Below are 25,510 nucleotides of genomic sequence, written 5' to 3'. Positions count from 1 at the left end.
ATTTGGGGGGGGGGGGTCGGGGGGAGTTTCAACAGGATTTGACCTCAAGAGGGAGAAGGGGGGCAGACTCTACAGGTGTCGCAAACTGGTTTCAACCCGGAAACTGGGCTAAGGCAAGTCAGGGGGGCCTAAAAAGCTATGCCAGCGAAGGGCTGAAAATGGGGGTTTCTTGCCTAAAAATATAGGAAGGCTTCAACTTACGACTATAATTGAGCTCAACAGTTCAACAGTTCTATTGCTAAGCAAGACTCCTCCTCCTCCTCCTTCTCCTCCTCCTGTTATTCTTCGCACATCCTGCTCCCTTCTACCACTGATGATGTTACCTATTTGGGTCATGAAAGGTCTGCAAGAAAACCCCCAAACTAAGAGAACCTCCTCTTCTTCCAGCTCAGAGACCAACAAGGACCTCTCATTCCTCCATTCCTTCCTCCTCTTCCTCCTCCTTCTCCTCCTCCTCCTCCAGCCTCCTTCCCTCCTAGCCTTGATAATGTTACCTAGTTGGCTCATGAAACAAGGAAACCACCCAGCTCAGAAAGCACCAAGGACCCCATAATCCTCTTCCTCCTCCTCTTCTTATTCTTTGCGCATCATGCTCCCTTCTAGTGCTGATGTCGTTACCTAGTTGGTCTGCAAGAAAGCTACCCAGATCAGAGAACACCAAGGACCTCACAGTCATCACTGTGGTTGTGGTCGTCCTCCTCCCCAATAAACCTTCCTCCCTTCTAGTGCTGATAGTGTTACCCAGTTGGGTCACGAAACGTCTACAAGGAACCCAGCCAGCTCAGAAAGCACCAAGGACCTCATAATCCCTCATTTCACACACACCCCAGCGACAAATCTACCCTGAAATTCTTTTGTCTTTCAATTCAGGCTCTGGTGACTGTTGTGTATACTCCTGTTCAGTTTGCGGATTTTTCAGATTCTGATTCAAAAAGTGGTTATGAATTAGTGGTAGGGCCTGATTTAGAGGTGGAAGAAGTAGGAGACCAACCACAGGACGTTTCTATGGGCTCAGATTCAAGTGAAGGAGAAGCAGATGCTAGATGGGTAAATCCTTATTTCAGACGCTTGCAGAGGTGAAGAGAACAAGTGTCAGGGAAGAAATATTAAGGAGAGGAACGGGTTAATTAATTAAGCAATTAATTAATTAATTAATTAATTAATTAATTAAGTGTCAGCGGAAGAGAAGAGTTGAGTCGTCAATCTGCCGTTAAGAAATATGGAGGTTTTTTCAAGCAGCTCCAAATGTAAGCTATTCCTTGTGTGCTTTTAATTGCAGTTTTTATGACTGTGGGCTAACTCTGACTAGCCATAAATCTTAGAATGACTTGTGGAATGTTTTAATGATTTTGATGTTGCCTTGCATACCGCAGTTGAAGAGGATTCAGTGTGGAACAAAAGAAATAAAAATAAAGGTGTTTTACAAATATATGTATTTAGCAATCCTTTATTCCAATTATCAGTGGCCTTAGCTGGAGACCAGAACAGTGACCATCCTTCCTTGGGACAATATAGATTAGTTCTCCTCCTTTTTTCCTCCCCCAACCCTTTTGAAATGTCCTCGGTTTCATTTTATTTCATTCTTTCTCCTCCAGCCTTCTGCTGCCTGCCTGCCGGGTGTCCTTATATCAAACTGACAGGGGCTATAAAAATAATGGGAGATTTCGAAGCTATTTCGCCTCTTCTTCCCTCTCTTAAAAACAGCTCGTTCTTCAGTTCCATATATAGATAAGGAACTGAACATATATAAAAATGTATATTTTTATATACACTGCTCAAAAAAATAAATAAAGGGAACACTCAAAGAACATATCCTAGATCTGAATGAATGAAATATTCTCTTTTTAAAAAAAAAAATTAAAATAGAGTTTTATTTATAAACATATATACATATAATGCACAAAACAAAAAATAAATTAAATAAAATAAAATATTGGAAGTTCCGCGGCAACCATATGCCGCTCAACGTTCAATCTAATGTATCTTAGAACTGTTAGCAACAGTTCATTGGGGGACGGGGGGACGGGAAGGAAGAGTTATAAGATAACAATTTATTTAGACAGAAGGTTTTAAATTTTCATTCATTTCATTCATTTATTTGGATTTCTATGCCGCCCCTCTCCGAAGACTCGGGGCGGCTCACAACAAGTGAAAAAACAATCCAATACATAATCCAATTAATTAAAATATTAAATTTAAAAAACCCCTATACTAACATACACACACACAAGCATACCATATATAAATTCAGCGGGCCCAGGGGGAGATGTTTAGTTTCCCCATGCCTGACGGCAAAGGTGGGTTTTGAGAAGTTTACAGAAGGCAGGAAGAGTAGGGGCAGTTCTGATCTCCGGGGGGAGTTGGTTCCAGAGGGTCGGTGCCGCCACAGAGAAGGCTCTCCCCCTGGGGCCCGCCAACCAACATTGTTTAGTTGACGGGACCCGGAGGAGGCCCACTCTGTGGGACCTAATCGGTCGCTGGGATTCGTGCGGCAGAAGGCGGTCTCGGAGATATTCTGGTCCGATGCCATGAAGGGCTTTAAAGGTCATAACCAACACTTTGAATTGTGACCGGAAACTCATTGGCAGCCAATGCAGACTGCGGAGTGATGGTGAAACATGGGCATACCTGGGTAAGCACTGATATATTTGTTTTGGTACTGATATACATCTTGAAACAATAGAGTTCACTTAAACAGAATAATTATATGATATAAATATATGAAACAGAATAATTATATGATATAAATATAATAAGAGCATGGTGAATATATGTCGACATAATGATGTAAAATACGATGTACTTACTCTTCCTCCCTTTGTATATTTCTGTAAATTTAATAAAAACTATTTTATAAATAATGCACAAAACAAAACAAAGACATTTTAAAACATTGGACGTTTGTGTAGCAAATCTGTATAACAATTCTTACTGCGCTCACATTCTATTACACAACTATTTTTACATACTTATTATAAACCAGTTTTATGAATGAAATATTCTCATGGAATCCTCTGTTCTGTCCAAAGTTGAATGTGCTGACAGCATGTGAAATTGAATGTCAATCAGTGTTGCTTCCTTAGTGGACAGTTTGATTTCACAGAAGTTTGATTTACTTGGCGTTATATTATGTTGTTTAAGTGCTCCCTTTATTTTTTTGAGCAGTATATATAATATGAATATATATATATTTATCGTTCCCCGTTTTTAAAGGAAAAAGAAAGAAAGATTATGGACATAACGGATAAAAGAAATAATAACATATCGGTTAAAGAGGCAGTAGGTAGATAAGGGTAGATATTGTTTCTAGAAATGTTATGTATGTTAAATCTTATTCTAAACAACTTCTGATAAGAGCGGGACAGATAGAAGCCCCTGTATATATTTTATGTTTGTTTTGCTTCACGTTTGTCTAATTATAATTTTAAAAAAATTAAAAAAAAGTGAAATAATCACAGAATAACAAAGTTGAAAGGGACCCTACAGGTCATCTAGCCCAACCCCCTTCTCAATAGACTTCAATCAAGGTTGACCATCATTGAAGAAAGAAGCTCTGCTTCAATTTTTAGACTGCAGCCAATCCTCCACTTACAATCGTTCATTTAGTGACAGCTCAAAGTTACGACGACACTGAATAAAATGACTTATCACAAGTTTTCGCTTTTATGACGTCACGTGATTCAAATTCAGATGCTTTGACAACCGACTGAGCCAAGTCAATGGGGGAGGGGGACCCAAATTCACTTAACGACCGAGTTGCTCACTTAACAACTACAACGATTCAATTAACAACCGTGCAAAGAGAGAGGAGGCAAAATGCAGCCAGGCATGTTTCAATTCAGTTCCTGTGGATTTACCCACCAGGTCTTCTGGAAATTTGTTCCAAGCATCTACTACTCTTTCAGTCAAATAATATTTTCTCGCGTTGCTTCTGATCTTTCCCCCAACTCACCTCAGATTGTGCCCCCTTGTTCTTGTGTTCACTTTCCTATTAAAAACACTTCCCTCCTGAACCTTATTTAACCCTTTGACATATTTAAATGTTTCGATCATGTCCCCCCTTTCCCTTCTGTCCTACAGACTCTACAGACTCTACAGATGGAATCCATGAAATATTTCCTGATAAGCTTAAGACCTTCCACCATTTTTGTAGCCCGTCTTTGGACCCGTTCTTTTTGTAGGTGAGGTCTCCAGAACAGGACACACTATTATTCCAAATGGTGTCTCCCCAGCACTCTATACAGCGGGATCACAATCTCCCTCTTCCTGCTTGTTATACCTCTAGCTATGCAGCCAAGCATTCTACTTGACCCATTTGGAGACTGTCAGAGATCACTACCCCTCAATCCTTCTCTTCTGACGTTTTTGCTAACACAGAACTGACAATATAATACTCAGATGGAGGATTCCTTTTCCCCAAGTGCATTATTTTACATTTTGAAATGTTAAACTGCGGTTTCCATTGCTTTGACCACTTATCTAGTAAAGCTAAATCATTTGCCATATTACAGACGCCTCTAGGAAGGAATTTGGGGACTCCTTTGCTGTCATAGGTCGAGGATTGTTAAGAGGCAGATTTTGAACAAGGCAAAGTCCTGGTCTCTCTGTTGCCCGCTTGCAAACATTCAGCGATGTTGACCTGGTTCCTTTGCAAGAGAGCAAATTATTCCCAAAATAATTCCCGGCTTCGACAGCTGCTTTTAAAAATTGCTGCCCTGGTCTGATGCCGACAGAAATAACTGATTTCTCACAGGTTCAGACCAGCTAAATTTCTCTGTGTTGGAGGGTGAATAACAGCGAGAGCCATTAGGTGAGAAATGCTCAGCAATGGGTCAGCATGCTTAATTAAGGGGTAATGAGGAGGCCAGTGATGACGGCCTTGACACAAAAGGAGGCAGAACCACAACAGGGCTGGCTTTGATTCAGCCACACTCAAATCACAAAGGGAATCACAAAGAAAAGGAGAATAAATATGGGCGGGCGGTGTTTCCCCCTTCATTGGCTGGTCAAAGCTGATGAACGGCCAGAGAAATACGCCATTCAAATACAATAGGTAGTCTTTGACTTATGACCAGAATTGAAGTCAAAACGTCCTTTGCTGCTTGTTGTAAGCTGCCCAGTGTTTGGAAGGAATTTTTGTGGTGTATAAGGAAGGAAGGAAGGAAGGAAGGAAGGAAGGAAGGAAGGAAGGAAGGAAGGAAGGAAGGAAGGAAGGTTAAAGCAGGAAGGAAGGAAGGAAGGTTGGAAGGAAGGAAGGAAGGATAAAGCAGGAAAGAAGACAGGAAGGAAGGAAGGAAGGAAGGATGGAAGGCAGAAAAAAGAAAGAAAGAAAGACAATTGCCAAGTGAGTTTTGGCCCATTTGGCCACTGTTCTTAAGTGAACCACTGCCATTGTTAACTTGGGGACAAGGCACGTGTGAAATGGACCCGGCTTCTTCATGGATTCAGGGTTATTGGAAGTTTGAAGATAGGAAGGAAGGGAGGGAGGAAAGAAGGAAGGATAAAGCAGGAAAGAAGACAGGAAGGAAGGAAAAGAGGAAGGAATCACATGACCTAAATGCCAGCCAGTTGCAGAGCATCTGAAGTAAGGAGAAGTAACAGTGGAAACAATTTATTAGTGGGATGGATAATCTCCAGAAGTTGTGGGTGCTCCATCACTGGAGGCTTTCAAGAAGAGACTGGACAGCCATTGGTCTGGAATGGTCAAGGGTTTCCTTCTTGGGGTTGGATAGAAGACCTCCAAGGTCCCTTTCAGCTCTATTCAGATGGATGGATGGATGGTTGGTTGGTTGGTTGATTCAAATGGTATAATGTCTCTTGCTTGAGCAGGAGGTTGGATAGAAGACCTCTAAGCTCCCTTCCAGCTTTATCTAGATGGGTAGGTTGATTGGTTGAATTATTGATTCAAATGATATAATGTCTCCTGTTAGAGCAGGGAGTTGGATAGAAGACCTCGAAGGTCCCTTCCAGCTCTATTCAGATGCATGGATGGATGGGTTGATTGATTGATTGATTCAAATGGTATAATGTCTCTTGCTTGAGCAGGTGGTTGAATAGAAGACCTCTAGGCTCCCTTCCAGCTTTTTCTAGATGGATGGATGGATGATGGATGGATTCAAATGGCATATTGCCTCCTGTTTGAGCAGGGGGTTGGAATGGAAGACCTCTAAGCTCCCTTCAAGCTCAATTCAGATGGATGGATTGATGGATTGATTGATTGATTGATTGATTGATTGATTGATTGATTCAAATGGTATAAAGTCTCCCGCTTGAGCAGGGGGTTGGAATGGAAGACCTCGAAGGCCCCTTCCACCTCTGTCATCCTGAACAAAGGGAGGGGATGGATAGTTGATCTACCATCCCCACATTGAAGGCAAACCAACGTCTTTTGGAGCAAAGCGCGTCGGGTGTGAGTCACCAAAGTGCTTTCCCCTCCAGGCCATCTGCTCCCCGATCGGGTTGTTGAGCGACATGCTTGGGCCAAGCTCAGTTGGCGCAAAGGGCGAACACACACAGCCAACCTCCGCGCCCTGATCTTAAGCCCATCCAAAGGCAGATTAGGCCAAAAAGGAAAAGCAGGGGGGGGGAAAGCCACCACTCAAAGAAAAAACGAAGGAAGCTGGTGAGAGAGGAGAGACTTTGCTCCCTGACAGCTGCTGCTAAAGATATCCTGGCTTGTTTGAGATCTGGAGGATTTAATATTCAGCCAACAATCCGGCTCAAATCAATCAAGTTTTATTACGGCCGCTGACTGGCCTAGAGATAAATAAGGGAGCCGCTCTCCAGACCCAAACACTGATGCCATAATTAAAGAAAATTACGCCCGCCTTGATGGGAATTAAATCACGCCTTAACCAAGATGGCCTTCGCGAACGGACTTTGCGACATTATCGGATTTGATCCTAACAAGCGTGGGGGATTTTACAGGACGGAGGAGAAAATAGGGATAAGACTCACGGATGCGTCAGAAAAGAACGGCTATAATTAAACCGAGAAGCTGGACTGATCCAGAGGAAGGCCACGGAAGGTTTTTCGCTGGCTTCTTATCATGCAATTTCCTTACATCTGCCCTCTGAGATATTAAAAAAGTACCAAGCGGGATGGGTAGCGGGGTGATTTGGAGCACCTATCGGCTTGAGAAGTGGAAGCATGCATTCTTAAGGTAAATTTAACTTAAAATAGGAGAATAGGATAGGATAGAAAATTAGAATAGAATAATAATAGAATTGAGTGGAGTGGAGTGGAATAAGGAGTAGAATAGAGTAGAATAGAGTAGAATAGAGTAGAGTAGAGGGGAGGGGAGGGGAGGAGAGCAGAGGAGAGAAGAGAAGAGAAGATTGGAATGGAATGGAATGGATTGGAATGAAATGGAATAAAATGGAATAGAAAAGAAGAATAAGAATAAGAAAGAATAAGAATAAGAAAGAATAAGAAAGAATAAGAATAAGGATAAGGATAAGGATAAGGATAAGGATAAGGATAAGGATAAGAATAAGAATAAGAATAAGAATAAGAATAAGAATAAGAATAAGAATGTTCTGTCTGGGTCACTCCGGAAGCTATAACCAACCCAAAAAGATAAGCCAGACACACCGGTAAAATTCAAATACAGTTTTACAATGTTCAAGGAAAACGAAGCTAACAGAAAATGTCTTTACAAAGCAGGAAAACACTGGAACTCCAAATATATACACAAAGGTAATTGTCCATGCATCAATATAGGATTCTTGCTGCCAAGACGAGGCTGTAGATAACAGACATACACTTCCCACAGTTCTTCAAGACTGCTGGGCCACAAGCCAGGAACAGAGACGCAGAGAAACAATGCAGGTTACAGGAACTCCAAACTGATAACACTCCACATGGCTTCAAGAGCTTGCCTGCCTTATAAACCCTTCCCTGCTAAGGAGGACCACACCCAAACCCTGGTGTGCCTTATTCAATGCTGATAATATTTCCTCAATTGCTCCTTCCTTTGATCTAAACGTCTCTGTCGCATGTCAAGGACAGCTTGTGCCTCATCACCTAATGACTCCAAGCTACTGGCAGGGGAGAGCCCCTCCCCGGGGCTCCCATGCTGTTCTTCCTCGTCACATTCCTGACTGGACCCTCCCCCATCCGACTGCTCAGCCCCCTCCTCTTCGCTGTCAGCCTCCTCCGGGCATGGAGCCAGCAGAGACGCAGCTGGCCTTTGATCTGCCTCAGGCTGAACCACAACAAAGAATAAGAATAAGAATAAGAATAAGAATAAGAATAAGAATAAGAATAAGAATAAGAATAAGAATAAGAATAAGAATAAGAATAAGAATAAGAATAAGAATAAGAATAAGAATAAGAATAAGAATAAGAATAAGAATAAGAATAAGAATAAGAATAAGAATAAGAATAAGAATAAAAGAATAAGAATAAGAATATTGAATAGAATAGAATAGAATAGAATATTGGAATGGAATGGAATGGAATAAGGAAGACAGAATAGGAACAGAAGCAATAGAAATAGAGAAATAGAATTGAATAGAAATCTCCAATCGTAACTCCTTCAGAATACAACTTGTTCTGAATGTCATCGAGGCTTCTCGTCAGCCGAACATGAGAAGGAGACTTAACCTTCATGGTTCTTGTGTCACCTTCTTCTCATCATTCAGGTGACCCAGGAACCAGGAAGGAGAGTGTTGGGTCTTGGCCCCGAACCCCAGTAATCAGATGCGCACTAGAAGTAACAAACAAAAGGATTTAATATGTACAACGGTCTCTGTCTTTTGAGAGTCTTTTAAGAGTCTTTTCAGGAAGAGAATTCAATTCTAGCAAAGCCTGATAAACACAGCTATAATTACTCAGTCAAGCAGGATTTCAGAAGCATCGAAGTCAGACGCTAACTGCAAAGCTGGAGCTCATTAGCAAAGGCAAGAATGGGTTCTTTTGAAACACAAGCTGAATCCAAGATCTGGTGTGAGACCTTTTCATGATGAACTGTGTTGTCCTCTGCAATGAGGCGGGCCATGCTTCACACTTAAACAGTGTAGGGGCGTGACCCAGTGGCCAGGAGTATTACCCGTGAGTCAATCTCCTCTTATAAAACCACTCATGCCTCTTAGATGCCCTGCGCACTCTGGCATCCAGAAAAGGCTTCTCCTCTTCTCCTGAGTCACTCATCCCAAGTGGTTATTGTTCAAACTCTGACCCCACACCTTCTTCACTGTCAATCTCAGCTGTCAGGACGCCCATACCACACCTCCACAGTCTCTACATCCTTTGAGTCCATAACTATTTGTGCAGTTGACTATTTGAGTCTTCCTCTCACGTTCTGCTGACGAGAAGCCTTCTTCTCATCGTCGAGGTGGAACGTCACCTTGCTCTGGCCCGTCTACTCAGATTGATGAGCAGCTAACGAAATACTTTCTGTTTGGGTTGAGCTTCTCTCCAGCAAAGTCTTCTTCTCATCAGTGGAAAATCAGAAAAAGAGCATCCTCTTCCATGGCCCTGCTGTTCAGTGTGAAGTCCCCTTGTTTTGGTCCTTGATCCCAAAAACTTTGAGGAACGGCGGTTATGGCAGTTAGCAGAAATTCACGGCTTCTGCCGAGTCCGACCGTCCCAGAGAACACAGACATCCCCAAGCAAGGTTGTCCACCCTACGTTCAAAGCGAAGGTGGAAATGACTCCTCGCTGCTTTTATTAATAAGAATATTTCTGTCCCGTGGCTCCTGTTGAGCATCTCATTCCTTCCCCACCGCTTCGGAGATGGAAAACCTAACGGCAGAAATTCCGAGTAGAAATGGCAGAAAAAAACCTTCTGCTCGCTCAGCAGAAGAGATTGTTAATTACTTCTCTCGCAATGGATTCCCCAGGAAGGTGCACAAACATACAAACACACCTGCAGACACACAACCGAGAGGAGCCAGCAGAGATGAGCCAGGCAATTCTGTGGGCGGAATTCTGCTCCATGGGGGGAGTGGAGGCCCTTCAGTGACCTTCAGAAAAGCAGAGCTGGATGTCCTTCTTAAGGAGGCACGGGGGCTTTCTCCTTGGGGGCCGCAACCCGCCATGAGGGGCCGCTGCTCGAGAAGTGGCGGTGATCTTGGGTGACATCAAGAGAAACTGCCAAATTAAGGGATTGTAGAGTGGGGAGGGACGATGGCCAGGGCATCATCGTCTCCGGAGATGGAAGACCCACTCTTTCTGAAAATGGTTGGTGGGCTGGGTTGGGTTTGATGGGTGGGGAATGGATAGATGGATGGAAGGAAGGAAGGAAGGGAGAGGAAGGAGAAAGAAAGAGAGAGAGAGGAAGGAAGGAAGAAATAAAGAGGAAGGAAGAAGATGGAAGGAAAGAAGGGAGGGAGGGAGGAATGGAAGGAATGGAAGGAAGGAAAAAGAAAGAAAGAAACCAAAGAGGAAAGAGAAGAGAGGGAAGGAAGGAAGGTTAGAAGAAGGAAGAAAGAAAGAAAGAGAGAAGGGAAGGAAGGAATGGAAGGAAGGAAGGAATGGAAGGAAGGAAGGAATGGAAGGAGAAGGAAAAGAAAGAAAGAAGGAAGGAAGGAAAGAAAGAAAGAAAGAAAGAAAGAAAGAAAGAAGAGTGCCAGGGTCCCTCCAATCTTCAGCAGAGCCTGCAGGAGAGAAAAGGTGAGAGGCTGGACCACGGCAACATCCGAGCAGTCACTTGGCAGCTGTTTGGTCAGATGTTGCTGGCCGCAGCCTCCTCCGCTGGGTCTGGGATCTGTCGGACATCATTATTATTGAACGGCTGGATTAACTTGTGCTCAAGGCAGAACTCCAGGGGGAGGCGCTGATTAGCCCGAAATGTGGCATTGGCCAAGGAAGAAAGGGGGCAAACCAGCACAGGAGGGACCGAGTGCAAGATTTGGCCTTGGGGACCTTGTGAGAAGAACTTCAGGGATTGCCCAAAGGGCGGGACATGGTGAACGTCCTTGGTGCTCTCTAAGCTTGGTGAGTTTTCTTGCAGACATTTCAGGACTCAACTGAGGAATGCCATCAGGGTTAGAAGAGGAGGAGGAAGAGGAGGAGGAAGAAGAAGAAGAGGGGGAAGAGGAGGACAAGGAGGACAAGGATGATGACTATGGGATCCTTGGTGCTCTCTAAGCTTGGTGGGTTTTCTTGCAGACGTTTCATGACCCAACTAGGGAATGTCATCAAGGCTAGAAGAGAAGAAGAGGAGGAAGAGGAGGAAGAAGAAGAGGAGGAGGAGGAAAAAGAAGAGGAAGAGGAGGACGATGACTATGGGATCCTTGGTGCTCTCTAAGCTTGGTGAGTTTTCATGACCCAACTAGGGAACGTCATCAGGGTTAGAAGAGAAGAGGAGGAGGAAGATGAGGAAGAAGAAGTGGAAGAAGAGGAAAAAGAAGAGGAGGAGGAAGAAGAAGAAGAAGAGGAGGAGGAAGAAGAAGAGGACGAGGACGAGGACGAAGAGGAAGAAGAAAAAGAGGAAGAAAAGGAGGAGGAAGAAGAAGAGGAGGAGTATGGGATCCGTGGTGGTCTCTGATTTTGGTGGGTTTCCTTGCAGACCTTCCCCGACATCAACATCCTCATCCCATGTGACATCATCATTGCTCGAACATTTGGTCATTAAACGTCCCCCGTAGTCCGAGGACAACCTGCAGAGGGTGCTGTTGAAAGCCAAACCTCTAGCCTTGCGCAGGGGGCTGGACTAGAAGACCTCCAGGGTCCCTTCCAACTTGGTTATCCTGCCAGGCAATTGTTCCGTTTTATTTGCTCCCAAGGAAAACATCGTTGAGCTTCGGTCTTCTGGCCTTTGAGCTGTGGGGAAAGGCCATTTTGCTCCGGATCCCAAACAATCCACAGGTATTTTCCACTGCCAGAACTTGTGTGGGCGGGACCAGCCATGTGCAGCCATGTGCGTTGCCAGGGACAACCGGTCCCCACTGCGAGACACCAGCCTTCCCCAGGTTTTTCTCAAAGGGGGAAACTCTGGTGGAGGCGGTGCAGCTCGTATCCTCACCCTACGACCGCCAGAGAGCCAGGAATGGTGGCCGTAAGTCCTGCACGTTATTAAATCAGTTGCCCTGGACCTTGCCCTCTTTCTTTCATAGCGGTCGTTAGTCGAATCCAGTGGTTGTAAAGTAAAACACCAGAGTCACTAAGCAGCCCGTTGTAAGTTGAGGACTTCTTGTAATAGCTAAGCCCATTTTGGAATCATTCAAGGTAGGTAGGTAGGAAGGAAGGAGGGGGGGAGGGAGGGAAGGAAGATTAGAAGAAGGAAGGAAAGTTAGAAGAAGGAAGGAAGGTTAGAAGAAGGAACGAAGGAAGGAGGGAGGGAAGGAAGGTTAAAAGAAGGAAGGAAGGAAGTTTAGAAGAAGGAATGAAAGTTAGAAGAAGGAAGGAAGCAAGGAAGGAAAGAAGATTAGAAGAAGGAAGGTTAGAAGAAAGAAGGAAGCAGGGAAGGAAATTTAGAAGAAGGAAGGAAGGAAGGTTAGAAGGAAGGTTAAAAGAAGGAAGGAAGGAAGGAAGGAGGAAAGGAAGTTTAGAAGAAGGAAGGAAGCAAGGAAGGAAGGAAGATTGGAAGAAGGAACGAAGGTTAGAAGAAGGAAGGAAGGAAGGTTCAAGGAAGAAGGGAAGGAAGGAAGGAAGATTAGAAGAAGGAACGAAGGTTAGAAGAAGGAAGGAAGGAAGATTAGAAGAAGGAAGGTTAGAAGAAAGAAAGAAGGAGGAAAGGAAATTTAGAAGAAGGAAGGAAGATTAGAAGAAGGAAGGTTAGAAGAAGGAAGGAAGGAAGATTAGAAGAAGGAAGGTTAGAAGAAAGAAAGAAGGAGGAAAGGAAGTTTAGAAGATGGAAGGAAGCAAGGAAGGAAGGAAGCAAGGAAGGAAGGAAGCAAGGAAGGAAGGAAGCAAGGAAGGAAGGAAGCAAGGAAGGAAGGAAGCAAGGAAGGAAGGAAGCAAGGAAGGAAGGAAGGAAAGAAGGAAGGAAGGAAGGAAGGGCTTTTATTTCTTGCTCTCCAACTCAAATTTGAGGGGCTCTAGATTTTCCGAAGGGGGATGAAAAAACCTGAAAGGCAGCCCAACGTCGTTGGAGGGATGGTGGGAGAAGCGGGTGGATTACACGACCGAAGCTCTTAGAAAATCCTTCCCTTCTTATTTGGGATTAAAATTATCTAAATTGTGCATGAACCGAACTTTCCATCAGCCTTAGAAACGAGAGCGGCTTCTCTCCAGCTGCTCATTAGCCACAAAAAAACCCCACTTGACACTCTTATTTTTTTTTTAATAGTACAAGTAGTTCTTGACTTATGGCCCAAAATTCCCACCGCCCAGCGAGACGGTCACTAAGCCAGCTTTGCCCTGCTTTACGACCTTTGCCGCCACCGTTGTTAAGTGAATCTGGCCTCTTTCCCCATTTGGCTTGAATTAAGACGGGCATAATAGTTCCATATTGTTTATACTGATGTGATGTAATTTCATTAATGTAAGGTGGGGAAAAGATGGTTGTTTTCGATAATATTACATAAGTTCCATAGAACTGAATGATTAATAGAAAAAGAAAAAATATTTATATATGTTTTACTTTAAGCATGGGTTTAGTGTTTGTACTTATATATTGTTTTATATTCTATGTTGGAGAAAAATAAAATTTCTATTTGAAAAAAAGGGGGGAGGGAGGGATCGGGGCGCCTGTCATAAATATGAGGCAACTGCCAAGTATCAGGATTTCGAATCTCGTGGCCTGCAAGGGTCATTCATTCATTCATTCATTCATTCATTCATTTATTTATTTATTGGATTTGTATGCCGTCCCTCTCCATAGACTCGGGGCGGCTAACAACAATAATAAAAACAGCATGTGACAATCCAATAATAAAACAACTAAAAACCCTTATTATAAAACAAACATACAGACAAACATACCATGCATAACTTGTAATGGCCTAGGGAGAAGGAATATCTCAACTCCCCCATGCCTGGCGGTATAAATGAGTCTTGAGTAGTTTACGAAAGACAGGGAGGGTGGGGGCAATTTTAATCTCCGGGGGGAGTTGGTTCCAGAGGGCTGGGGCCGCCATAGAGAAGGCTCTTCCCCTGGGGCCCACCAAACGACATTGTTTAGTCGACGGGACCCGGAGAAGGCCAACTCTGTGGGACCTTATCGGTTGCTGGGATTCGTGCGGTAGCAGGCGGTTCCGGAGGTAATCTGGAATTACCTTAAGTGTGGAAAACGGTCAGAAGTCACTTTTTCACCGCCGTTGTCAGTTCGAACGGTCACTAAATGGATGCTAAATCAAGGACTATGTGCAAAAATAACCCAAACACGTTTATCTGATGGAAAACCTCTTTGCAAGGACCGAAGGCGTTTAAGATTAATGGATTTAACAGATCAACAATGTTGGAAGGGTCATCTAGTCCAACCCTGGACTCTGCATCTACCTAGGATTGAACTCACAACCTCCTGATTGGGAGGCAAAAGCCCCGCCTCTAGGCCACAGCAGCTGATTAGAAAGGGGAGAGGATGGACGGAAAGGTTTGACCCACCATAGATCTGAACAGAACAGCATGGCAGAGTTGGAAGGGACCACAGAGGTCATCTAGTCCAACCCCCTGCTCAGGCAGGAAGGCCTAGACCATTCCAGACAATCTCTGCTTTAAAACTTCTGGTGGCCAGCTGTTCCACTGGTTAATTGTTCTCACTCTCAGGATATTTTCCCCCTTAATTCTAAGTTGCTTCTCTCCTTGATTAAAATAAAATAAGAGAGTCGGAAGGGACCTCGGAGGTCTTCTAGTCCAACCCCCTGCATAGGCAGGAATCCCCCCAGTATTTCAGACACAGGGTCCTTCGATTTCTGCTTAAAAACTTCATTTAATTAATAAATTATAGGGGAAATGGAATATATGGATCCAAAAAAGATATGACTGATTGACAGCTAATGTCTGATTATAGGAATATTGAAATTTTTGATAAAGAGAATGTAGACAGGAAAGCTTAAAATTATTGGAAAATGGTTCTTCTTTATTCTTTTATTATTATTTATTATTTATTTTCTTATTTCTCTTCACAAATCTGAAGGGATTGGATACTGTAGCCTAGAGGTTAATTCTCTGCCTTACAAGGCAAAGGTTGAAGGTTCAAGTCCCAGTGAGGGTATGGCTAGCTGATGAGGCCAAAACAAGGCCGAAATAGATCTATCCTAGTCTCCCTGATTTTCAAATTCAGTAAAAACATGTGACACATATAGATAGAATTGTCGGCTATCAATAAAATTAACTGCCTTGGAAATGGCCCTGGGTTGGGCCGAGAGGCAAAAAAGGAGCTGTGATGTTCCTTCAATACACCAGGGTGATTCGACACAAAAATATGTAGCCCTTCCCTGGTGCAGAGCTGAAGGGATTGGATTGGATACTGTAGCCTAGAGGTTAATTCTCTGCCTTACAAGGCAAAGGTTGCAGGTTCAAGTCCCAGTGAGGATATGGCTAGCTGATGAGGCCAAAATAAGGCCAAAATAGATCTATTCTAGTCTCCCTTAATTTTCAAATTCAGTAAAAACATGTGACATATATATATATATATGTAGATTGTTCTGAGTTCGGGTTTTGCCCCATGTAATATTTTGAGTGTCTATGCGACGTTTCGGTGAAATCACATTCACCATCATCAGGCTGAAGTTTCAAGCTTCGTGCTGTTGTAAATATTTACAATAGCACGAAGCTTGAAACTTCAGCCTGATGATGGTGAATGTGATTTCACCGAAACGTCGAATAGACACTCAAAATATTACATGGGGCAAAACCCGAACTCAGAACAATCTACATACATATATCCGTGAAAATCTACGAAAACACACACACACACACACATATATATATATATATGACGGTCTTAGTATATTCGAGTTTCTTCCCGTGTAGGATTTGGAAATTTCTGGCGACGTTTCGACGAGGCCCCTCTCGTCATCTTCAGGCTGGTGTTTCTGTCCTTGTCCTAGGGCAAACACTGCGAGACCTGAGCTGCCTTCCTTCTATAAATACTGGTGGCTGGGTGTGGTTTGATGGCTCAGCAATTGCCTGCTGTGTAGAAACTTCCTGGGTGTGTTCGCCCTAGAACAAGGACAGAAACACCAGCCTGAAGATGACGAGTGGGACCTCGTCGAAACATCGCCAGAAATTTCCAAATTCTACACGGGAAGAAACCTGAATATAACAAGACCGTCATACCTGTACCCGTGAAAATCTACGAAAACAAATATATATATATAATTTTAGTTATTTCTTTAATGTTAGTAGTCTTTTCTAGTGTGAACTAAGTCGTTTTGTTTCTACCTTTATTTGAAATAAGGATTAATAACAACTGCACAAAAAACGGGAAACGATCTGCAAATATGTGTGTGTATGTATGTATATATATATATATATATGTAGAATTGTCGGCTATCAATAAAATTAACTGCCTTGGAAATGGCCCTGGGTTGGGCCGAGAGGCAAAAAAGGAGCTGTGATGTTCCTTCAATATATCAGGGTGATTCGACACAAAATGTAACTCTTCCCTGGTACAGAGCTGAAGGGATTGGATACTGTAGCCTAGAGGATAATTCTCTGCCTTACAAGGCAAAGGTTGCATGTTCAAGTCCCAGTGGGTATGGCTAGCTGATGAGGCCAAAATAAGGCCGAAATAGATCTATCCTAGTCTCCCTTAATTTTCAAATTCAGCTTAAACATGTGACACACACACACACACACACACACACACACACACACACACACACATATATATATATATATATATATATATATATATATATATATATATATATATGTAGATTGTTCTGAGTTCGGGTTTTGCCCTGTGTAATATTTTGCATGTCTATGCGACGTTTCGGCGAAATCACATTCACCATCATCATATATATATATATATATATATATATATATAGAGAGAGAGAGAGAGAGAGATGTTTTTCACTTCTTAATGTATTTGAAAACAAGAAATAAAACTTTTTTTAAAAAAAAAACTTCCAGTGTTGGAACACCCACAACTTCTGGAGATCTTTTTCCAGAATTAAGCAGCCCAGAAACCAGACCAATATGAAGGAACATTTGAACATGACCCCAAAAAGTGACCCAAACACATTTATGTGAAAGTAAAATTGACAGATACACAAAAACAAATCAACCGAAAATAAACGAACAACCAGCAAACCACAGAAAGAAGCTGAAATCGATCAATTCACCAAACAAACAAACAAACAAACAAAAATCAGCCAGGGAGGGACACAGAAATTGACAGTTTCTGTCTGCCCCCCCCCCAAAAAAGAATCAACTACAGAAAAAAACCTGAAATTGACAGATACACAAAAACAAATCAACCAAAAATAAACCAGCAACCAGCAAACCACAGAAAGAAGCTGAAATTGACCGTTTCACCAAACAAATAAACAAAAATCAGCCAGAGGAAGACCCCCCCCCCTGAAATTGACAGTTTTAGGTCCGTCCCCCCCCGCCAAAAAAAGAATCAACTATAGAAAAAACCTGAAATTGACATTCACCCAAAGGAGAAAATACTGAAATGGACAAATCCTCCAAAAAAGAAGAAAGAAGCCAGAGAGAGCAAAGCAAAATTGATACACCGATGACATTGAAAATCGCAACCTATGGAGCTGCCATCTCTGGGATACAATGTCCTCGCTTGAAGAGTGTGCCACAGATGGACTCACAAAAGCTTCTCTTCCAAAACTTCAAAAGTGACATCAAATCAGTGGCTGGAAAGAACCAGGTGACTGACGGGATGGTCAACAATCTGAGAAGATCAGGAACTTTGCCTACCACCTTTCTGGAGGTCCAAGAGAGACGATTTTGGATTATCACCAAAAGAACCTCTTGAGGTGGGACATTAAAGGTAGAGGTGGAAGCAGAAGGCCTCTTAGAGGACCTGGGCCCCATTTGACCTCTTTTCAACCCCAAAGATGCTGAGATCTCAGCCTGCTGAGGCACCACAGGGGACATCAGAGGTGGGATGGAGACCCTCCCCTCATCCATGTCATTCCCGCCTTCTAGCTCCTCCATAGAAAACAGATGGCCCTGATACTGAGAACATCCACAAAGGCCCTCCAAAAAAAGAACCACACCTACCTGAAGTATCACCGGGTATTTTAGGTGGCGGTGGTGGTGGACCATCTACTTTTTTCCTGCTACCCCGGGACGTTGAAGGGGGCAGCAGCGTGCTGACGGGGTGGTTCTTAGGTGCCCCAAATTCTGGGCCGAGTCCTTTGAACTGGATGGTCGTAGACACCGTCGTTGTGGTGGAGACAGTGGTGGTGGTCGTCATACTGCTGGTCACCCGTTCGAAAACTGAGGTGGCAGGACCATTGTAAATCCCAGGGATGGTGCTGGTGTCCAGAGCTTCCAAGGGGCTGGTGGATCCCCATACGATGACCTCCGTCTCCAGTGTCGGCTTGCTGTTGGCTCGGAGGTACCTTTTCCGCCGCTTCAAGTAAGCCTGGGACACAGTTCTCCTGTCCGTCAACAGAGGGTTGGCTTTCACATGGGCGAGCGACGGCGTCCGCAGGCTTTCCCGCCAAAGGTCCGCCACATTCTGCAACCTTTTGAGATGGGACAAGTCGGGCCGTTGCCCGTTGGAGAGTTCCAAGTAGTCGAGGCTGGCAGGGAGTCCAAGCCTCCTGGCTTGCAGTCCGTGTCCATAAAAGCTCCATAAAAGATGATGAGGGAATCCATACCAGCGGGCGGGTCTCTGTAAAAAATGGTGCCGGTGGTCTCGGCCCGAGGACACACAAGAGGAGACCTCCATGGCAAGTCGAAACATGGCTATTAAAATCCAAGCGTGGCTTCGCGCAGGAGAAGCTGACCTGAGGACAGAGAGAGAAGCAGGTTAGATACAGACACCCATGAAGCGAAACCTCTCAAGGTGGGTGTAGGACCATCAAGGAACCTCAGGTGACATTTCCCTCGGCAACAAGGTTAACCAGGTTTCCAACCCTTGGCCAAGGTGACCCCCTCACGCAACTCCAGGTCCAAAACAAGCATGTTCCTCAACCTACATTGGATCGTAACCCTGCTGTAGGATCCTATTATGTTCTCTTCTGATTTTTCATGGTGTCACTATCCATCTTCTCTTTGAATATCCTTATTTCATATCCTAGGACAGTGATGGTGATCCTATGGCACGGGTGCCACAGGTGGCACACAGAGCCATATCTGCTGGCACGCAAGCCTTTGTCCTAGCTCAGCTCCAATGTGCATGTGTGTGCCAGCCAGCTGATTTTTGGCTTGCACAGAGGCTCTGGGAGGGCATTTTTGGCTTCCAGGGAGCCTCCAGGGGGAAGGGGGAGGGCGTTTTTACCCTCTCCACGGCTCCAGGAAGCCTTTGGGGCCTGGGGAGGGTGAAACACAAGCCTACTAGGCCCACCAGAAGTTGAGAAACAGGCCATTTCTGGCCTCCGCGGGGGCGAGAGGAGCTGCTTTCACCCTCCCCAGGCATTGAATTATGGCTGTGTGCACTCGCACATGTGCAATAGCGCACGAACAAGGTTCGCCATCACTGTCCTAGGATATCAATTTTCTAAATCAGAACGTGCTCTTCTTTCGACAACCCCTTACTACAACTGTTGTGGTTCCCTCTGGACCAGCTCCTGCCCCAAGGACTGTGGATGTGGGGGAGACATCCACATGCTGCAGGCCTGTTTTGCCATCGGTGGAATCTGCTGATGAAGGCTCCTCTGACCAAGAAGACATGAGTGACAGGGAGGAGGAGAGTGAGGCAGACAGCTCAGAAGGAGATCAATTATCTAGCTCCTCCTTAGATTCAGAACAAGAGTTAATGATACAGCCACGCATGCGGAGAGCGATGCATAGGCAACAACAACTGAGAGATTATTATCAAAGAAAATGAGGCCACCTGTGGTTGGGTGGGGCTCTGGTAATTAGTGAGGCTGCTATAAATAGCAGCCTGTGGGTTTGGCCATTGTGGAAGATTATCTGATCGCTGTGTTTCCTGACTGCTTTACTGACTTTGACCTGTTGTGTGCTGATTTTTCCCCGCTTTGAAACTAAACCAGAGCAAAGTGTGTTTCACTTTGTGAAAGAAGAAGGACTGTGAATTGCCTCACAGCTGCAAGCTAAGTATCACAGAACTGATAAGGGACCAGTTTGTTTGGAGACGAGTGCTCTTTGCTATATCAAAAGAGGACTTAGTCTTAAGTGAATTTTCATTATAAAGAACATTGTTTTGAATTTTCAAACGTGTGTGTGTCTGAACTTTTTCCCTGTGAATTTTTGGGAGGAGTCTACCAGACAGCCCGACAGAACAACAACCAGAGTTGTTAGAACTAGTTTCCATAACCTGCGACCCTCGTGCCTACAGACCAACGTTGCGATCTCTTCGCCTAACCTCGCCTTCTGTCAAGTTCCACCTCCGCAACCTTCTCGTTTCAGTAGAAGCGTCTCCGAGCCACCCTTGGGTAGGCTTGTTACTCCTTCCTTTCTGTCTTGATCGACTCCGAGAAATTGCACAGCTGAGAATCCCCCCCACTGAAGCTTCTGTGATGAGGTCTCCTGACCTCCGCCTATACTCCCCCGTCTTTACGCTCAACCATGAGAGCACCAAACAACGTTCCTTTGGAAACGAGCTGTCTTTCTCGCCCCATTCATGTCCGACAGCTCGCATTTCCTTTGACAAAGAACTCAATTAAAACAAACCATTCATTGAAAGTAAAAGAACCTGCTCAAGGCAGATGGACCGAGGTGGAATCAACTCCTCCACAGGGTCAGCTACTTCTGCTCTAGAACCTGAAGACCAGGCCTGTCAACGTAGGTGGAGAACCAAGAAGACAAACCTTGGGTAGATGGGAAGAACGTCTGGTGAGGATTTTCACCCATCGTTACAAGCATAGATACAACTAGGAGGTTGAATTTGAGTGAGTTTTTTCTCTCTTTCTCGAGGTGGGTGGGGGAAAACGGACCTGATCCACGTAACAACCGGCATTGCTTGGATGGGGAAATTGTGGTTCCGGTTGTGGTCGTAAGTGGAGGACTCTGGAAACGCAAGCTCTGTCTTTGCGTTGAATGGCAACATGAAGGGCCTTTGCCTTGACCATCCCATGAAGGGCTGCAGAGGGAGGAGGGAAGGAGGAGGAGGAGGAGGAGGAGGAGGAGGAGGAGGAGGAGGAGGGAGGAGTTACTCTTTGGAGGAGAAACTACTGGTCCCTGAGCTTTAGTTCTGGTTAAAGGTGTTTGTGGGACACCATCCCCTCCTCTTCCTTTTCTTCTTCCCCCTCCTCTTTCACCTTCTACTATTCCTTCTCCTCCTCCATCTCCTCCTCCTCCTCCTCTTTCTTCTTCTCTTCTTCCTCTACCTCTACCTCCTCCTCTATATCCTTTCTTCTTCCTCCTCCTCTCCTCCCCTCCTTTCTCCTTCTCTTCTTCCTTCTCCTCCTCTTCCTCTTTCTTCTTTTCCTCCTCTACTTCTACCTCCTCCTCCTCTATCTCCTTTCTTCTTCTTCCTCCTCCTCCATTTCCTTCTCCTCCTTTTCTCCTTCCCCCTTCTATTTCTCCTTCTTCTCAATTTTCTTATCTTCCTCCTCTACTTCTACCTGCTCCTCCTCCTCCTCTTCTTCTTCCCCCTCTTCCTTCCCCTTCTCCTCTTTTCTTCTTATCTTCCTCCTCAACACCTCCTCCTCCTCTCCTTCCCCCTCCTCCTTTTTCTCTTTCCTTTCCTTTTTCTCTTTCCCTTTCTCTTTCCCTTCCTTCCTTCCCTCTTCCTCCTCCTGGGTTCTTAGTCGTAACTCGAGGACTCCTTGGGAAAGCTGCCCCGGGGCTACGAGAAAAGCCAGGATGCCGGAGGTTGTCATTGTGTGCATCTCACTAGTGTGTGGGTGTATGGGGGGGGGGGGGCTTTCCTGCCCCCGCCTCTTGCCTCACCCCCCCACCCTCCAGGAGATAAATCTTCAGATTGCATGAATCGAGTGAGATGTGATTTGGATCAGAGTTTGACAAGCCGTGATAAATGACAAGCCAGTTTTAAGGACATGACTTGGTTTCAGCTGCTCTGCAGAAGCCGGAACTGCTGACTTTCACCTGGCAGAGACCCCAAGTTCCCTGCGGGCCTGCCTCAGTTTCCCCAGCATTCTGCAAGTCCTCCGATGACCTCAACACAATAGCCTGACATGGTGGATGGATGGATGGATGGATGGATGGATGGATGGATGGATGGGTAGGTAGGCAGGCAGGCAGGCAGGCAGGCAGGCAGACAGACAGACAGACAGACAGACAGATAGAAAGGTGAAAGGTAGATAAAGAGACAGTTATAGATAGAGGAATACATAGGTGATAGATAGGCAGACGGATAGACTGTCATTGAGCTAACCCTCTATTATTTCTCTCTCTTTCTCTCTGCCTATCTACCAACTTATCTACATATCTCTCTAGCCATTTTTCTATCCTTCTGTCTCTCTATCTTTATCTATCTATCAGCTCTTATTCTGTCGGCTTCTTTGTCTCTCTGCTACCTTATATCTCTACTTATCTCTCTATCAGGTAGATATGTAGAGACAAACAGACAGACAGAGATACACACAGAGATGATAGATAGATAGATAGATAGATAGATAGATAGATAGATAGATAGATAGATAGATACATACATACATACATACATACATACATACATAGATAAGGAGGGAGGTAGAGAGGGAGAGGGAGAGAGATGATAGATAGATAGGTAGGTAGGTAGATAGATAGGCAGGTAGGTAGGTAGGTAGATAGGTAGATAGGTAGATAGGTAGATAGGTAGGTAGATAGGTAGGTAGATAGGTAGATAGGTAGATAGGTAGATAGGTAGATAGGTAGATAGCCAGATAGCCAGATACATAGATAGACAGATAGACAGATAGACAGATAGACAGATAGACAGATAGACAGATAGATGGTAGGTAGGTAGGTAGATATATGGATGGATGATATATAGATAGGTAGGTAGATTGATGATTGGTATATGGATGGATAGATGATAGATAGATAGATAGATAGATAGATAGATAGATAGATAGATAGATAAGGAGGGAGGTAGAGAGAGAGAGGGAGAGAGATGATAGATAGATAGATAGATAGGTAGGTAGGTAGGCAGGCAGGCAGGTAGGTAGATAGGTAGATAGGTAGATAGGTAGATAGGTAGATAGGTAGATAGGTAGATAGGTAGATAGGTAGATAGGTAGATAGGTAGATAGGTAGATAGGTAGATAGGTAGATAGGTAGATAGGTAGATAGGTAGATAGGTAGATAGGTAGATAGGTAGATAGGTAGATAGGTAGATAGGTAGATAGGTAGATAGGTAGATAGGTAGATAGGTAGATAGGTAGATAGGTAGATAGGTAGATAGGTAGATAGGTAGATAGGTAGATAGGTAGGTAGATGGTAGGTAGGTAGATATATGGATGGATGATATATAGATAGGTAGGTAGATTGATGATTGGTATATGGATGGATAGATGACAGATAGATAGATAGATAGATAGATAGATAGATAGATAGATAGATAGATAGATAGATAGATGAATGATAGGTAGGTAGGTAGAGAGATAGAGAGGTAGGTGGATGGATGGATGATAGATAGGTAGGTAGGTAGGTAGATGATTGGTAGACAAATTAAAATCAAATTGTCTGGATCCTTTTGCATCTCCAATTGGAGCCTCTGACCTGCTGACCATTTTTGGAGATTTCTGGTCCATCCTGAGGTCTCCTCTCTCCACTCTTTTGGCCAAACCACAACCGGCCAGCCCCGGGTTCAACTAGCGCAAGCCCCCAACCTTTGGGTCAGCCCATTGGGGATGGAGACGGTCACATTTAGGGGAGGCCGCCATCTTTGGGGAGGCAGAGAGTTGGCGTCCTGCGTGTCCAAGCGTGTGCAGGGACGTGTGAGTGATGACAAGATGCGCTTTGGCACCCAACAGATGCGTGGGTGGGAGTTGCCGTTGTCTAGGCAACACAGCACTCCTCCTTTTCAAGACCCACGAGGCAGTTGTGAGTTCCCGGCGCTGATCCGAGCACAACAAGGGAAACAGCCTCTTTGGCGGCGACTAAGACGGGCCCCCTCCCCCCAGAGCCGGGAGGGGGAGGAGGAGCCCCCGTCCCCTCCCGGACAGCCTTGGCCCAATGTCTCCAAGATTGACCTGCTGGAAAATCAAACTCCAAATCATAGATCTAAATTCCATTGAATCTCGAAATTCCTTGGCTTTGGATGCCATTGGATGCTAAAGCCGAGCTCCTTTACGGGGGGGGGGGGGAGACATCAACAGTCGTGTCTCTCTCCTTCCCTCCCTCTCTTCTCTCTCCCTTTCCTCTCTCTTCTCTCCGCCCCTCTCTCTCTCCTTCCCCTCTTTCTTCTCTCCCTCCCTCTTCTCTCACCCTCCCTCTTTGTCTGTCTCTCCCTCTATCTCTTCTCTCCTTCTTCCCTCTTTCTTCTCTCCCTCTTCTCTCCCTCCTCTCCCTCTCTCTTTTCCCCCTATCCCTCCCTACCTCCCTCTCTCTTCTCTTCTTCCTTACCTCTTTCTTCTCTCCCTCTCTTTCTCTCTCTCTTCTCCCTTCCTCTCTCTTCTCTCCCTATCCCTGCCTCCCTCCCCCTCTTTTCTCTTCTTCCCTCCCTCTCTCTTCTCTCTCCCTCCCTCTTTTGTCTCTCTCCCTCTCCTTCTTCCCTCTTTCTTCTCTCCCTCTCCCTCCCTCTCTTCTCTCCTTCCTTCCGCCTCTTTTCTTCCCCCCTCTCCCTCTCTCTCTTCTCTTCTTCCCCTCTTTCTTCTCACCCTCCTGCTTCTCTCTCCCTCCCTCTTTGTCTGTCTCTCCCTCTATCTCTTCTCTCCTTCTTCCCTCTTTCTTCTCTCCCTCTTCCCTCCCTCTCTCTTTTCCCCCTATCCCTCCCTACCTCCCTCTCTCTTCTCTTCTTCCTTACCTCTTTCTTCTCTCCCTCTCTTTCTCTCTCTGTTCTCCCTCCCTCTCTCTTCTCTTCTTCCCTCCCTCTCTCTTCTCTCTCCCTCCCTCTTTCTTCTCTCTCCCTCGCTCCCTCCCTCTCTCTGTCTCTCTAAGCGAGAGGCATTTGTTAAGTGAGTCTTGCCATGTCTGGTGACCTCTCAGGCTCAGCTGGTAAGAGAGGAATAATATTGTGAAGCGAATCTGCCTCCCCCCCTTTGACGTTGCTGGTCAGAAGGTCACTCAATGGGCTCTTGCAAGTCAAGGACAACCTCAGTTTCCTCCCAGGCCCAAACCCGGAGGGATTGGGGAGAGACGCGAGCGGCCCAAGGACGGGAGACAAATGGAGGCCTGTGGCGCGGAAGACCATTTCTCCCCTTGCAAATTGGTCTGCCTTGGACGGCGTCATGTTCGAACCTCCGTGTGTCCTCCAGGAACACAACCAGCTAATGCGGTGATTTTTCTCGCCCTTCACCGCATGCACCTGCGCTTTTTGGTAGCTCAGAACAGAGGCAGAGGAGGGGGGTCATCTCTCAGCCAGATGGGGGTGGGTGGGCTCTCTATAACTGGATGGGCTTCTATGCATTGG

General features: G+C 45.0%; 1 protein-coding gene across 1 annotated transcript in view; it reads right to left on the bottom strand.

Moving 5' to 3' along the window:
• The window catches only part of AJAP1 (adherens junctions associated protein 1), an 89,083-nt gene that overhangs the window by 38,177 nt on the left and 25,396 nt on the right, over positions 1-25,510 (bottom strand). Inside the window, exon 2 of the mRNA XM_070758232.1 lies at positions 18,082-18,815. Within this exon, the coding sequence (XP_070614333.1) occupies positions 18,082-18,815 (734 nt within the window). The remainder of the gene's footprint in view (positions 1-18,081; positions 18,816-25,510) is intronic.

The sequence above is a fragment of the Erythrolamprus reginae genome, chromosome 8 (genome assembly GCF_031021105.1).
Source record: "Erythrolamprus reginae isolate rEryReg1 chromosome 8, rEryReg1.hap1, whole genome shotgun sequence".
NCBI classification, from domain to species: Eukaryota; Metazoa; Chordata; class Lepidosauria; order Squamata; family Dipsadidae; genus Erythrolamprus; species Erythrolamprus reginae.
Note: the sequence above shows the minus strand (reverse complement) of the source record. Positions and strands in the feature narration are given on the sequence as shown.